At 37.7% G+C, this 16,641-nt stretch overlaps 1 protein-coding gene across 2 annotated transcripts; it reads left to right on the top strand.

The window, feature by feature from the left end:
• Positions 1-6,472: 6,472 nt before the first annotated feature.
• On the top strand, positions 6,473-16,376 carry LOC110809938 (Translation initiation factor 2, small GTP-binding protein). Of its 2 annotated transcripts, none has more exons than XM_088216755.1 (8): positions 6,473-7,296; positions 8,657-8,707; positions 9,971-10,100; positions 11,256-11,325; positions 12,910-13,255; positions 13,867-14,907; positions 15,209-15,358; positions 15,558-16,376. In XM_088216755.1, the coding sequence occupies exons 2-8, from the start codon at positions 8,681-8,683 to the stop codon at positions 15,990-15,992; spliced, it is 2,199 nt and encodes a 732-aa protein (XP_088072881.1). In that variant the 5' UTR covers positions 6,473-7,296; positions 8,657-8,680; the 3' UTR covers positions 15,993-16,376. The 2 variants fall into 2 exon arrangements, with proteins under 2 accessions (XP_088072881.1, XP_088072880.1); XM_088216754.1 differs by having other exon boundaries at positions 6,473-7,317.
• The last annotated feature ends 265 nt before the right edge of the window (positions 16,377-16,641 follow it).

The following is a 16,641-nucleotide window of genomic DNA, read 5'->3' as shown; positions in this document are numbered from 1 at the left end:
CTGGACACCCTGATTATTGAGTAAAAGTGTCCGCACAAAGCTAGTTTCGTTTTATTTATTTAAAAATACTACCTTCAAATTTTAAAAAATATTCAAATTACACCCTCAATTAATTTTAAATTAGTAATTAAAATATTTTTAAAAGTTAAATGTTAAATTAAATAGGAAAAAAACATGAAGGTGCAATTTGAATATTTAGCTGTGTGCGAGCGCTGTAGCACCCGGAAAGGAGGAGGAGGAAAAAAAAAAAAAAAAAAATCACGTCAGCAGGCCCGGTCAGCAGTCCCGGCCAATCGGGGCCTGCCACGTGGCAAGACCACGTCACTCCGAAAGGTAGCCACGTTGGCGATCCGCGTGGGTGAAATTCGACGGCCCAGATCAATCGCGCGATCGGACGGCCCAGATTCAATAAAAAATGAACGGCCCAGATTAAAACAAAATGGACGGCTGAGATCAAAAGGCAAGGGGTTATAAATAGAACCCCCACACCAGACCACAAACCCTAGCCGCCTGCCGCTCGCCGGAGAAGACGAACCAGAGGCCGACCGCCGCCACCCGCCGCCGCACCGGGGAAATTTTCGACCGCCGATCGAGGTAAATTTCATACCCCCGACTCGTTTTTCCACGCTGATTCCTCCTATGGCCAAATCGAAGCCAAAATCCCGGCCAAACGGCCGGAATACGCGGCCGAAGACCAGCAGCGCCGCAGCGCCCCCTCTCGATTTTTGCCTCCGACGAGGCCCTTCCCGGCCTCCGTTTGATGCAATTTTTATATCACCGTGATCACCATTCTTTTCTCTACAGGTTGACCGGAACCGAATCACCAAAACACGAACCTCGCCGGAGAGCCGCCGCACCCGAGAGCGCCGTCGCCGGAGCACGGCGGAGCCGCCGTGCCGGAGTTCCGATTTGGGCCGAAAGAGGCCCTGGGCCTAATTTGGGTTTTTTCTGGAACACGTGCAGGTACCAGTAGTGCGTTTCAGTTCCCCGAAGAAAATTCAGAAAAAATTATGGACAGCCTGAAAGCGCACTGTGAAGCCGTGTTCGGACCCCGAAACGAGTAAGGACCCCTCACCCTATTTCCTATCACGGTATTAAAGTTCAAAATGATAAAACGGTATTTCTTGAATTAACGAATGTGTGAAATTGCTTAAGGTGGCTAATGGAGCCCGAGTCTAGTGTGATTGGTGATTTACTGTTATTTGGCCTGTTTACAGCTTTAAATGCAAAATGATGTTTGATGTGTTCATTTTATAGATTTGTGTGCATATACTACGTTTTTATTAATCATGGGTTGAATGACTGAAAAACTGATACTGTATGTTGTCTGTTTGGCATGAATTACTGTTTTGCTTGTTTGTATGTGAATTGATGATGCTGACTGAGGAAAAGGAAAATGAAAGATTGTGTAGACTGATAATTGTATTATGGGGGTCAGCCTGACTAGATATCTTGAGAGATGGTGGACGAACCGGGTCCGTAGGGAACCCTACCGGGATTGTGGTCTCACATGCCGGACGGGGTATGGAGATCTTATGGTTTTGGCGTCCATACCGGACGGGGTATGGGGACGGCCCGTTTCACCCTCATACCGGACGGGGTATTGAGGTTTATGGTTTTGGCGCCCATACCGGACAGGGTATGGGGACGGCCCGTTTCACCCTCATACCGGACGGGGTATTGAGGTTCATGGTTTTTGCGCCCATACCGGACGGGGTATGGGGACGGCCCTGGAAACTGATTATGAATGTTAAAGGTTAACGGGTAGCGGAACCCCTATGGACCCCCACGGATACTAGTAGGCTGGTAAATGAGAAAAAGATATGTTGTACAATGATTGAATTACAAGAGGCGTGATAAGTGTTATGTTTTACAGCTTATATTATTCCATGATTATGATAATGTTATTGTTTTTCTTATATTGTTTTCATAAATTCCACCGAGGTAAGTAGATGGTAAAGGTTTTTATGTTAATAAACGAGTTTGTTGTAAATTATGCTCCATTGGTTTTTTTGTGTTTTTCTACCCACCTTTACCTCCGTGACGGTGAGATATCGTGATGTTCTTATTGGGCTAGTGTAGCTCACTCCTTATTTAACCATTTCAGATCAGAAAGACATGGTTCCCGAGCCCGTTCCGCAGGAGGACGACGAAGGGGATGCCTAGAGACTCTGTAGTCATACTCATAGTTTTATTTTCGAGTTTCTCTCTTAGTTAGTTTAATCTTTTATATTTTAAGTACGTTTTTTGTTTTTCGTGTAAGGGATGTTAACTGAAATTTTGATCTCGCTTCCGCATTTGATATATTTAAATACTCATTTCATTTTAATATTTCCGGGGCCGTTACACGCGCGCGAACACATAATGTGTGGATGTAGTTCGGGGCGATTGTGGATGAAGATCCTTAGAGTCTAAAGCATAAGTGAAATTTGAACAATTGACAGACGAGAGTATAAGTAAAAATAGAATAGTTGACGACGATAAAAGAGATAAGGTTCTCGAAGGAAGTGTAGGTTTGTGATATTTGAGTGAAATAAGCTCGATATGATACTGTTTGAAAAGTTAGATGAGCGAACATGTTTTGGCATCATGACTATAAACCTCGTAGATATTATCACTATCAATTTATTTTATGGAATGATAATGTAATCATTTATATTATCTCTACATATGTATCTGTGTATGGTTTTATTTGTGAATGAACATGATAAATAATTATAGTTTTAAAAGAGAGAGAGAAAAAAAAATAATTTTAAGATTTATTTTATGCATAGATTAATAGAGATAAAAAAATTAGTAAAGAAAGTGAAAAAATAGCATAGAAAATTGTGATTTCACTTTCATTTTTTATTTTTATTTTTGTGCAACGAATCGATAATTGAGTTTTACTTGTTTGTGAAATTGTTTGAACTAATTTACACACAAATTTTTTTAATATTATGTGATATATAACGTAATATTCAACTAAAAATCATACTAATTAAAATATATTGTTTGTCAATAAATTTAATACGTTAAACTTAAATTAACAGTGTTAATTTTTATTGATATTAAAATATTAAATATAAATTTTTTAAAAGTATAATGATTAATTTGATAAAAAAATTAAGATAATAATTAATTTGAACATTAGCTACGACTTTTAGATTCGACAACTAAATGCATAAAATAAAAATATATTTGTATAAAATTAAAGCCAAAACTATATTTGATATGTTATAAAGCAATTAAATACATTTGACATTTATAAAATAATTTTAATTGTGAATATTTTTGTTTCAATATTCTTAATTAATTTAAAAAATTATATTTTTATCCCATTAAAGACAAAACCTAAAATCATCAATTCCATCATCCTCCATCTTCTCATACTAATATCTACTATATAATATTCTATATATATTAATATTACCATACACATAATTATTTAAATTAATTTTTTAATTTGTATCTATTTATGTTTTTTTTTTATATTTATAAGTATTTTAACTAATATTTTTTTTGATAATTTTAGTATTAATAATTATTCTAATAAAATATTTAAATTTTATTTTTTTTAAATAACACCAATTTTTATAATTATTTTTATTAAATACTTAATTATTTAAAAATTATTTTAAAACTTGGAGTAGAAATTGTGCTATTATAATTTATTTCCTGCTTACATCATATTTAAATAAATTTATACTCCAAATTTTAAAATAATTAATATATGGTAATTAATATATGATAATAATAGTTTGTAACGGCCCCGGAAATATTAAAATGAAATGAGTATTTAAATATATCAAATGCGGAAGCGAGATCAAAATTTCAGTTAACATCCCTTACACGAAAAACAAAAAACGTACTTAAAATATAAAAGATTAAACTAACTAAGAGAGAAACTCGAAAATAAAACTGTGAGTATGACTACAGAGTCTCTAGGCATCCCCTTCGTCGTCCTCCTGCGGAACGGGCTCGGGAACCATGTCTTCCTGATCTGAAATGGTTAAATAAGGAGTGAGCTACACTAGCCCAGTAAGAACATCACGATATCTCACCGTCACGGAGGTAAAGGTGGGTAGAAAAACACAAAAAAGACCAATGGAGCATAATTTACAACAAACTCGTTTATTAACACGAAAACCTTTACCATCCACTTACCTCGGTGGAATTTATGAAAACAATATAAGAAAAATAATAACATTATCATAATCATGGAATAATATAAGCTGTAAAACATAACACTTATCACGCCTCTTGTAATTCAATCATTGTACAACATATTTTTTTATCATTTACCAGCCTACTAGTATCCGTGGGGGTCCATAGGGGTTCCGCTACCCGTTAACCTTTAACATTCATAATCAGTTTCCAGGGCCGTCCCCATACCCCGTTCGGTATGGGCGCCAAAACCATGAACCTCAATACCCCGTTCGGTATGAGGGTGAAACGGGCCGTCCCCATACCCCGTCCGGTATGGGCGCCAAAACCATAAACCTCAATACCCCGTCAGGTATGAGGGTGAAACGGGCCGTCCCCATACCCCGTCCGGTATGGGCGCCAAAACCATAAGATCTCCATACCCCGTCCGGCATGTGAGACCACAATCCCGATAGGGTTCCCTACGGACCCGGTCCGTCCACCATCTCCCAGGATATCTAGTCAGGCTGACCCCCATAATACAATTATCAGTCTACACAATCTTTCATTTTCCTTTTCCTCAGTCAGCATCATCAATTCACATACAAACGAGCAAAACAGTAATTCATGCCAAACAGACAACATACAGTATCAGTTTTTCAGTCATTCAACCCATGATTAATAAAAACGTAGTATATGCACACAAATCTGTAAAATGAACACATCAAACATCATTTTGCATTTAAAGCTGTAAACATGCCAAATAACACTAAATCACCAATCACACTAGACTCAGGCTCCATTAGCCACCTTAAGCAATTTCACACATTCGTTAATTCAAGAAATACCGTTTTATCATTTTGAACTTTAATACCGTGATAGGAAATAGGGTGAGGGGTCCTTACTTGTTTTCGGGATCCGAATACGATTCACAGTGCGCCTGCAGGCCGTCCCTAATTTTCCCTGAATTTTTCCCGGGGAACTAAAATACACTAACAGTGCCTGCACGTGTCCAAAAAAAAACCCAAATTAGGCCCAGGGCATCTTTCGGCCCAAATCGCAACTTCGGCACGGCGGCTCCGCCGTGCTCCGGCGACGGCGTCGCCGCTGGCGGCGGCGAGTCACCTCGGGTTGGCTGTTTTCGGCCGAATTCGGCTACACTCGCATCGGTCCTTGTGAGAAAACAACCCTAGGGCCCTCGGGGGGCCAAAAAATCACGGAAAAACGGAGCTTACCGGCGGCGGCGCTCTCGGGTGCGGCGGCTCTCCGGCGAGGTTCGTGTTTTGGTGATTCGGCTCCGGTCAACCTGTAGAGAAAAGAATGGTGATCACGGTGATATAAAAATTGCATCGAACGGAGGCCGGGAAGGGCCTCGTCGGAGGCAAAAACCGAGAGAGGGCGCGGCGGCGCCGCTGGGCTTCGGCCGCGTATTCCGGCCGTTTGGCCGGGATTTCGGCCTCGATTTGGCCATAGGAGGAATCAGCGTGGAAAAACGAGTCGGGGGTATGAAATTTACCTCGATCGGCGGTCGGAAATTTCCCCGGTGCGGCGGCGGGTGGCGGTGGTCGGCTAGGGTTTGTGGTCTGGTGTGGGGGTTCTATTTATAATCCCTTGCCTTTTGATCTCAGCCGTCCATTTCGTTTTAATCTGGGCCGTCCGTGCGATTGAATCTGGGCCGTCCGATCGCGCGATTGATCTGGGCCGTCGGATCGCACCCACGCGGATCGCCAACGTGGCTCTTTTCGGAGGGACGCGGTCTTGCCACGTGGCAGGCCCCGGTTGGCCGGGACTGCTGACCGGGCCTGCTGACGTGGCCCCTTTTTTTTTTTTTCCTCCTCCTTTCCGGGTGCTACATAGTTATTGAAGGATAATGATATAAGATGAGAATAGTAAATTTATTTTATATTTAAATAATTATATATTAATATATATTAATGATATATTTTTATTTAAATAATAGAATAATATAATTATATTTTTAATTAAATTGTTAATTTTTTTTTATATATTATATGTAAATAATATATAAAAAATATGTAATAAAAAAATAAATTATTTATTAATATAATTATATTTATATTTAAATAAATAATTATTTTATATAATTAAATTAAAATTTAATATTTAATAAAATAAATAATAATTTATAAATATAAAAATAAAATTAAATATATTATATGAAAATAAAAAAAAAATAATATGCTAATCGTATACTATCGATTTAATAATTTTAAATTTACTGGTAAATACTGTTTATTAATATTAAAAATTAAAATAAATATAATTTTTTCGTACTCAGCAAAATATTATAAATTAAAATTTTATTGTTCACCACCGTCCAAAGGGAGTGTTAATCAACGACCACCAAAACAGTCATGCTGAGCAGAAATACACGTTGTTACAGGATCAGTTGTCTTGTAGGTTTCCATCTTCTTCATGGCTCGTTATGAGACCTGTCAGTGTTACAACTAAAGTAAACAACAGAACGAGGGCATGTCTCTAGGAACAATCAAGACCAAGATAAAAAGAAGAAAGAGAAATCAAAACGCTGTGAAAAATCGGAAGGAACTAGCCGAGATAGGAAACTGAGCACAACTGGAAGAGTGCCCGTTCAAGAACATAAGCACGAGGAAGGAGAAAGAGCTGGCGAAATAGGCAAGAGAACAGCGAGAGCTACACTCGAGAAGAAGTCGAAATCCTAAGACGAGAGACTGAAGCCAAATTGGGAGTGAATCAGATAACGCCTTGGTACAAGAGACGTTTCAAAGGAAGTTACCGAGTGGAGCAGAGGCAAGGAAGGGGCTCCGGGCACTTAAACGGCTAGGAGGTTGTTCTCGAACTAGTGAGCGCATATATCGGAGGAAGACGAGGTCGATAGGAAGGTAGGGATCAACGAGACAGCGGAGCAGCAGAGCGGCAGCAAAACTCAGGTTGTAGAGACGCGTTGAGGAAGAAGCGAAAAATCTGAGCCAGAAGGAGTGGCTATAATAGAGGGTTTTTCCTAGGTTCCAAAGGATTGGGGAGTGAAAGGGAGAACTGATAAGAGGCGGGAAAAAGCCCTAGAAGCGAGAGGAATCGGGGGGAGAAACTCGGAAGTGCGCAAAATAGGGGCTTCCTCCCTTTCCTTTGGTTTTTGGTACACAAATGATGAATGCTAAGGATACTTGAGAGGTTGGGATTTGTACCTTGCCGGTAACTTTCACTGCTCCTGTAAATCTTGCCTGTTTCTTAGTTATTAATCGAGTATTTTGATTTTGCTCATTTGAATCCTGTTTTCCTCGAAATTTCTAGTTTTCTATTTTAATTGCTAAAGTGCGGCTGATCATTTTAAGGCTGAATGCTTAGTTTCCGTTTGGGCTGAGGGGTTGGTTGGAAAGCATGTTGGGTCTTGAATGAAAGTTGCCCACACCGTGATCAATAAAATGTTCTGCGAAGTTTGTTGTAATTGGCATCTAGTGTTTTTGTCCCTGGATATCTATAAATAATGCATGGATGTGTGACCTATTTCAAGAATAGGGATTTTACTGAGTAATAAGTATGGCATCCTGGTGCTAGTTTCATACTCCTTTTTTGCCTATTTATTTTAGTTCCTGGTCTATCGTATTGGTTTAGCTGGTGAATGTAACAAGAATCTATTATTTTGATAAATATAACCTGGTAGTCGTCCTTATGAACTGACTTAGGCGTATTGCTCAGTTTTAATATCATAAGAATGCTTGAAAGGGTTAATCTTCCATTGATTAACGAAGCCTATGATAGAATGCTTTTGGTAGTCATCAAGCAAGGTCCTTGGCAGTTATTGTATTGTCTGTTAAAACACAGTGAGATGTGTTTTATTTTGCATGGGCTAGCCAGTCCTAGATGATTAGGATAAGCTTATATTTTTTGATATTTTTGAACTCTTTTATTTACGTTTGCATGATCTAATGATCTTAATAATGGTGACCTTGGCAGTAGTAGTCAGAATACAGAGAGGAAACTATTTTTAGAGTTAGGTTTAGGCATTGTTCGTTTTTGCTACTGATTTCTTTTTTGAGAGAATTTTGTTCTTTTTTCAGATTTTACTGATTTTTTAAAATCCCACGCTGGTTTAGTTTGTTTTTGAATTAGCTTTTAGCTTTGGTGGGGTTATCACTAGATTGATTCTTTTTCACCCCTGGCATTTCATTTCTTCTAATGCTTCCTTATTCTGTAAATATTCTTTTGGTAATATTTGGAAAATTTTTGACCTGATTTGGGACTGGAAGATAGAGGATTGGGTGACGTAGGTCCATGTTTACTCCTTTTGCTGTTGGATTACACAATAAGATAATTACATTGACTGTTTGCACCAGTTTGCACGTTAAAGACTTCTGTTTAGGGTGTAAGCTGTGCCTTCCTCCAATAGTACTTTCAGTTAAGCTTTGTTATGCGGTTACGTTTTTATGTTTGATTTTAAGTTGTTATGTATTGCTTTTTTATCTAAAAAAAAAAAAAGGTTTTATGTATTGCTTTCATTTTTTTGTAATGATTTAAACTGTTTTTCTTTCAGGGTGCAGCAGTTTTATATGCATCAATGGCTTGGAGACACATTGGGAAGAAGGTACTTGATATGTTTCTTCTACTGTATGGTTTTATGCCGGGGAAATTTAAATTTTCTTTACCATTTGGAAAATTTCATAAAAGAGCATGAACATATTAACAAATCTGGATTTCTTTTCAAATTTTAGACATAAGAATAATATTTGCAATTAATTTGACATCTCTACTGAATTATTTGTTTCAAACAGAGTGTAGGTCTTAAATTGGGCTTAAATTTGATTTTGACATCTGATGGATATTTAAAAAATTCATAGTTCGAATTGGATAGTAGATGTAGTCATGAGATTTCCTTATTATCTTGTGAGTTAGATTGCTTTCTTATTATCTCATGGCATATTTGGTAAAAGGAGGAAGCCTATGAAGTTGAGAACCATTTTTAAGTATTTTTGAAATTTTTCTGTCTCTCTGTGGGCGTGCCCATGCCTTTTCTTTTCCTGGATAGGAAAAAGGAAGAATTTGAACAAGGTACCATGTTCATGGTATCTGAGTTAAAAGAAGCTATAACATGGTCAGTGGGAAAAATCTATATGACCTTCCTCATTCGGGAGAAGATGCCATGCAGACAAAAAGTTCAAGTGTGAAGCAGTCCATCCTTGATGTTAGTTATGGGAATCTCGATCCCATAAAAAACCGTCATATTTATTTCTTTCCAATTCACCCAAAGTCTCTAAAAGCTTGAACGTCCAAGCATGCATATTTTCCTCTTAACGGAGTTAGCTACCACCCTCTTTACAAAGAGAGATCAACTTTAAAAATTCCTGGACCAATTGGAAGAAGAAAGAATATACACAGGGTTCTTGGTCACTCTCATGACATGGTTGCTACATTTATGATAATCTTCTCTGGCAGCCAAAAAAGAAAAAGAGAAAGAAAACTCAGGAAGGACCTTGTATATTTGAATAGCATCCTTGGATAATTTTCTCCACCACCCTCATAAGTTATAGGACTTAACTCCTTTATTAAATCTCCACAGTCCCCTAGCTTCCATGTCTGTGCTAACTCTAAAGGGGTACAACAAATTCAAACAATGTATTCAAATCCTTCTCGATAAAAAGAAAAAAAAAACTGTTGGATGACAGTGATTGAAGGGGTTGCAATGGTAATGTTCCTTGTGTTTCTTGTTATAAAGCTAATTGGAAGACTTCTGAATGTTGTGCTTTATCTGTATGGACAGTTAGGTGATTGAGAGGGAGAGAGAAAAGGAAGGAGAGATCTGGACCTGGAAAAGATTACCTATATAATATTTCACTGTGTCTTTTTGCAGGATATCCATGCTAGTGTTGCTAGAGGTTTGGCTTCTACAAGACTAGGATATGCCACAGGGTCCATTTCTCCATTCAGGTTCAAGGATGCAGCAAAATCAATTTCTGCTGCTTCAGATCATCGGATGCATGGTAAATTAGGCATTAATACATTCACGCTTTTCTGTGATAGTTCTTTGCATTTTGGTTCAAGTTGTCAAAATTTTATTGGCCAATTAGTTGCCATGCTTCTGTAGTGCATGGAAAGAAAGAAACAATAGAGTTTTTGAGGGTCTTGAAAGGAATTTTGCCAACATCAAGGATAAATGGTTACACCTATTTGGTTCCGTTATTTTAGGGCACAACTTTGATAGTTTGGATTATTTTGGTGCCATTATAGATATTTTTACTGATCTGTAAATTTCATTTTTTGTGCATGGGTGGCGCCCCCTTGGTGCCTACATCAATACATTGCATAATTCTCTCTAAAAAAAAAAAGGCTTCTGTAGTGTAGTTTCAGCAATTATTTTACAATATGTTTGTTTCATTCTATTCTATACATACTGTTTCTTTTTCTTTTTGAGAGAAACGAAGGTAGTATAGAAGGCACAAATGGGGTTGCATCATGTGCAAGTAACTTTACAATTAACTGGAAGAAAACAAAATATCTATAGAACTCCTTAGATCCTCCACTGCTGAGAGGGTGGCCCTGAAACAAAATGCTCAAGGTCTGAACCATGATCTTTAATGCTAGCAAAAAGCAAGATGAGTCCATCAGAAACCTATTTTAACTGAAAGAAAACAAGGAATCTAGTAGAATTCCCTTGATCCTCTTTGCAGCTGAGAAGGTGACCCTTAAACGAAGTACTCTAGGTCTGGAACCATGATGTCTAATACCAGAAAAAAGGGAGATAATCCATCAGAAACCTCTTGTTTCTTTCTTTCCAAATCTCTCTAACTATAGCCAACAGAAAAGAGATATAAGCGAATGATTCTCCTAGTTAATGAATCTTTGGTCTATTGGATAGGCATCTTTCTGTTACTTAACTATGGATCTGAATTGTTGGCCTTTGATGAATATCCATTGGTTTTAATTGTCTTTCATCACAACATGGAAACAATTCAATACTTATAGCTTGTTCCATCTTCTAAGGGCATCAGAAAAATGTTAAACAATTGACAAACTTTGACTTAACTCAATTGAACTGAAATCTTTCAGAAAAGAAAAAAAACTGAATATTAATGTATAATCAAAATATTGAGGTTGATTAAAATTATAATCCTTCTTATGTAAGACTTTTGCTGCAGGGTTCTCTTTCAGTTCATTGTTACAGGTGTCTCATCGTTACAAGGTTTTGGCAAATGTACCTTTGATCCGGTAACTTGATCTCCTTCCTTCTGCTTTGTTTTTTTGCCTAGAAATTTATTACGTAACTGTACTTTCGAGCATTTTCAGTTAGCTAAACATGACAATTGATACTAATTTGTTGGAAAATTTAACTCTCTGCTAACATCAAATCTACCTTGATTTGTATAGTAAAGTTGATAGTATTGCATCTCAAACAAACAAGTTGATGGTGTTGTATGTTTGGGGCTATCTTTATATCCATCATTAAGTATTACATGCAGCATGATTATAAAAAAGAAACTTCGAGATAAATGAGATGCTTCTTATGCATGTTTACGTGTGTAAAGTTTTTGATTGTATGTGATGGTATGTCCAACAATATTTATATACATTTTGGAGTATGATTAAAATTTGATGTCACTGTAGTCTTAGTTGAATGTTATTAGCAAGGAAATATGTTGATTTTTTGGGAAATAGTCGGTACTTTTTTCTTTAAAGAAAAGAACCATAGATAGGACAGGTAGCCACCTGCATATAAAGCATAAAACTTCAAACTAAGGCTTGCATGACAAGGACTCCGGAGATCTATCACTCTTCCTGAAACTCAAAATATGAAGCCATATGTCTTTGATGCCACTCAAGGGGGACAGCCACAAAAGAATTTAGGAAGTGACTTTATGATTCTTATAAGTGCTCAGTTTGAAGACTTTCAAGCCTTGGCACTTTTTCATTGATACTTTGTGTCTCTGTGTGTGTGCACACACACAAATATACATAAACATATATAGTAACATTGCAATATAAGAAACTTATTGATATATTCCAGACTGAGTCATCAGCTGATATTATTATGATTTGGGAGGTGATAAATTATGGAGTAGTTGATGTGGTAACTATGAGTAAGTTTTGTTTCCACAATGAAAGTAAAGGGCCTGCTATCTTAGAGTAACTACAATAATCAGGGAAAAAAAATTAAAACAATGTAGTTCACTGGCGGAGAAATTGTGGGGTTGATATTGCTGCATTTCTAGCGGTAATTGAAGTTGGAATATTGATTCTCTAATTCCCAATGCTCTTTTTTCATTATTTTGGTGTAGAGAGAGAGAGAGAGAGAGAGAGTTTAAGGGTATTTGTTCTTCTTTGAGTAGGAGATCTTATACATATTTTCCGTTAGACCTTTTTTGTAAGGCTTTTCGCCCATAAGTGGCATTTGTTTGGTACCTTGTGAATGGAAATTTTCATTCTATTAAGAAAAAATTAAAGCAGTTGTAAAAATGCCGAGGAAGTTGGTAATGCCTTGCTGAGTTACCATGAGATTTAAGAGGTTGTATTGGGAAGATTTGGAGTGCGTCATTGATCACCTAATTGATATGTAACTTCAATGTATCGGGTGGTACTCCCTTAGTACCTTCGTAAATAATAACACTTTCATCTTTTATTTAAAAAAAAAAGAGATTTAAGAGTTTGTAACTCATTTTCTAGAATAAAGGTGATCTCTTGCTTTGTTCTTAAGGTTTCAAATTTTCTTTTTGATATGGTTATTGCAGAATGTTTGAATTACTTTGTCTAGCACCAGAATGTTGATTCCACTAACCATGGCTGAATCTTGCTTAGGTGTTTTCATGGAAGTCCTCAGATGTTGGCTAGGAGGAGGGATGATGAGTCATTTGGTTTAAAGAGTCAGAAGAAAATGGTTTCAAATAAAGGAAAGTTTGCCAAAAGGGAAAAAAAGACCCAACCACCAGTTGAAGCTCCTTATGCACCTCCTAAACTGAAAAGAAACACCAAATTCTCGCAAGATAAAATGATTGACATATTTGAAGGTATCACGATTGCTGAGCTTGCCAAGCGTAGTGGTGAATCACTGGCCACCCTGCAGGATATTCTGGTAAACGTTGGGGAAAAGGTTGAGTCAGAGTTTGATCCCCTTGGTATTGATGTCGCGGAGCTGGTTGCAATGGTACTTCTTCCTCATAGCTTCAAATTTTCATATAATTTTGATTTTTTAGGATGAGTCTTTATTATTGATCTAAGGGCAAGTTACTGATTAATAGCTTGTAGTTTCGGCTTTTTCAAATTCAGCAACATGTGGTTTTTTCTTTTTAGTAGTTTCAGTATTATGGCTTTACCATTAGTTAGTCAATACAACACAGTTAGTTCAACCACATGGATAATATGGATTTTAAAAAATTAGACACCTGAGCTGCTTAGACTAAATTTTTGACAATGGATAGTATTAGTGTCAGACTTATGAAGTTACACAAATGAATGGTTGGCTTGACTACATTGATTGTATGGATACGCCTTATCCTTTGTGGTGATTTTCTTCTTCAATTTCCCTATTGATCATGTATTTCCCAAGTAGCTTAACAGTCCCTCCTTGGATTGTTTACTTTTCTTGTCTTTAGGTGTAACTACAAATAAGAATACTGATATGATAAAGTTACACGGTTTTCTTCAATGGTTTGCTTCATATGTTGAACATTCTCCTTCATCCAACATATGATGGTATGATCTGCATCTTGGCTGTCTCTGTATGCCATGACAATTGTTTTTGTATTAATTTTGCAGGAAGTTGGGCTCAATATAAGGAGGCAACACTCTCATGAAGGTGCAGAAGTTCTTTCACGGCCTGCAGTTGTAACAGTGATGGGTCATGTTGACCATGGTAAAACTTCTCTTTTAGATGCTTTACGTCAGACATCAGTGGCAGCCAAAGAAGCTGGTGGTATAACTCAGCATCTCGGTGCTTTTGTTGTGGGCATGCCATCAGGAGCATCTATTACATTCCTTGATACACCTGGTCATGCTGCATTCAGTGCCATGAGGGCCAGGGGTGCAGCAGTCACAGATATTGTTGTGTTAGTTGTAGCTGCTGATGATGGTGTGATGCCACAAACTCTTGAAGCAATATCCCATGCAAAGGCAGCTAATGTGCCAATTGTGGTTGCAATTAATAAATGTGATAAACCTGCTGCCAACCCAGAAAGAGTGAAAATTCAGCTTGCTTCAGAGGGCTTGCAGCTGGAGGAGATGGGTGGGGATATTCAGGTGGTTGAAGTTTCAGCAGTAAAGAAAACTGGACTTGATAGTTTGGAGGAAGCTTTGCTTCTTCAGGCTGATATGATGGATCTAAAAGCACGAGTTGATGGGCCTGCTCAAGCCTATGTGGTGGAGGCTAGACTTGATAAAGGACGGGGTCCATTGGCTACTGCTATAGTAAAGGCAGGGACATTGGTCTGCGGGCAGCATGTTGTTGTAGGTCGCGAATGGGGCAGAATAAGAGCTATTAGGGACATGTTGGGGAAATTGACTGAGGCTGCAAAACCTGCAATGCCAGTTGAGATTGAGGGCTTGAAGGGGCTTCCAATGGCTGGTGATGATATTATTGTTGTGGATTCAGAGGAAAGAGCTAGAATGCTCAGTGAAGGGAGGAGAAGAAAAGCCGAGAAAGATAGGCTTAGGAAGATTAATGAGGGACGGACAGAAAATGTAGAGGAGGAATCAGAAGACATGCCTAAGAGAGTTGAAATGCCAATTATCGTAAAAGCAGATGTGCAGGGCACTGTTCAAGCTGTAACAGATGCATTGAAGACTTTAAATAGTCCCCAGGTAAGCATTACTTTTCTACATCACCAAATTGTTGTCTTAGTTTGGGTGCTGCTGTTGTTGGGTTTTCCCCTTCCATATTTCCAGTGGTAGTTATTTCATGATGATCCTGTTGTATCCTCAGAATACCACTTTCTTTATTTTTATAATTAAGTCTACCTGTCACCAGAAAGAAAAGTCAAAGGATGTTTATAGTTAAATTCGTGAAACGTTGTGGTTGTTGCTGAATAGATTACTTTGTGTCCACTAAGTGCTTGTCCTGTTTTCCTTTCATTGTTGAAATGCTAATCAATTACACTGCCAGGTTTTTGTGAATGTGGTCCATGTTGGTGTTGGGCCAATTTCGCAGTCTGATGTGGACTTAGCACAAGCTTGTGGTGCATGTATAGTTGGATTTAATATAAAAAGTCCGCCTAGTACAGTCATTCAGGTTGCAACTCGAGCCAACATAAAGGTACATCTTTTCTGGGCACTTATATTTTCTCCATTCTCAAATGGGGTTTTGACCTTGCATTAGTAATTTTGCAAGAAATGTGAATCTTACTTTAAACCCTTGGGCATGATTAGTTGTTATTTAATATGAAATAGAAGTTGTTTTGTGGATGTTTGAAGCATTCGGGTATTTATTCTGTTGCTTCTTTTCATGACTGTAGATAGTGTTGCATCGTGTTATCTATCACCTTCTAGAGGACATTGGTAATTTGATTGTTGACAAAGCTCCTGGCACTTTTGAGACCCGTGTGGCTGGAGAGGCTGAGGTGCTGAATATTTTTGAGCTCAAAGGAAGAAGCAAGTCCAAGGGAGACGATGTGAAAATTGCTGGCTGCAGAGTGATTGATGGTCGTTTCACCAAATCATCGACTATGAGACTTCTCAGGAGTGGGGAAGTCGTGTTTGAGGGATCTTGTGCATCGCTCAAGCGGGAGAAACAAGATGTAGAGACTGTAGGAAAGGGAAATGAGTGTGGACTCGTCATCTGTGATTGTGATGATTTTCAGGTTGGCGATGTCATCCAGTGCTTGGAGCAAGTTATCAGGAAACCCAAGTTCATTTCGTCAGAGAGCGGAGCTGTTCGAATCGAGTGCTGATACAGTTTCTGTGGATTTTACGAAAAACATGAAATTCAGATGCTCAAATGATGACAGTAGGAATACTGCACATACAAGAGACAAGTCGACACCAAGCTTCACCTGCACTTGTAATTTTATCACTGCGGCGGTACTAAAACTTTATTTTAATGACATTGGTCAAGTTTTGATATGAGTTATAACATAGGGAAAAATATTTTTCAGTGGTTAGTATAAAGTATTCTTTTTGCACACTCGAGGAAATTACTAATTCTTGTACCAAAAGATTAGGAACTCATTTTTTTTCTCTCTTTTTCTTTTTTCTTTTTGGTGGAAGAGGATGTAATTTGTAAGCTCATGAAATAGATGAGCATGACTATGATTGATGCTTGTGTTCATTGTGGATCTTTAAGTGCAATAAACATCCTCATTTTTTCTTGGCCACCAAAAATAAGACACCCACATTTATTATCTCTGAGTTTAAAACTAATTTATAATGTTTGATTTAACGAAATTAAGAATTTAATTCATTAACGTAATGATGAAATTTCAATGACTTAGTTGAATTTGATACTAACGCGTCATAATGTACTTACACGGAAGAAATATTGTATGGTGATTAGTTTCTTTCAGTTAAGATAGCGGTAACGAGATAGAAAATTTAATGTAA

This window comes from Carica papaya, chromosome 3, assembly GCF_054855325.1.
Source record: "Carica papaya isolate Zhongbai chromosome 3, ASM5485532v1, whole genome shotgun sequence".
In the NCBI taxonomy this organism is placed as follows: domain Eukaryota; kingdom Viridiplantae; phylum Streptophyta; class Magnoliopsida; order Brassicales; family Caricaceae; genus Carica; species Carica papaya.
Note: the sequence above shows the minus strand (reverse complement) of the source record. Positions and strands in the feature narration are given on the sequence as shown.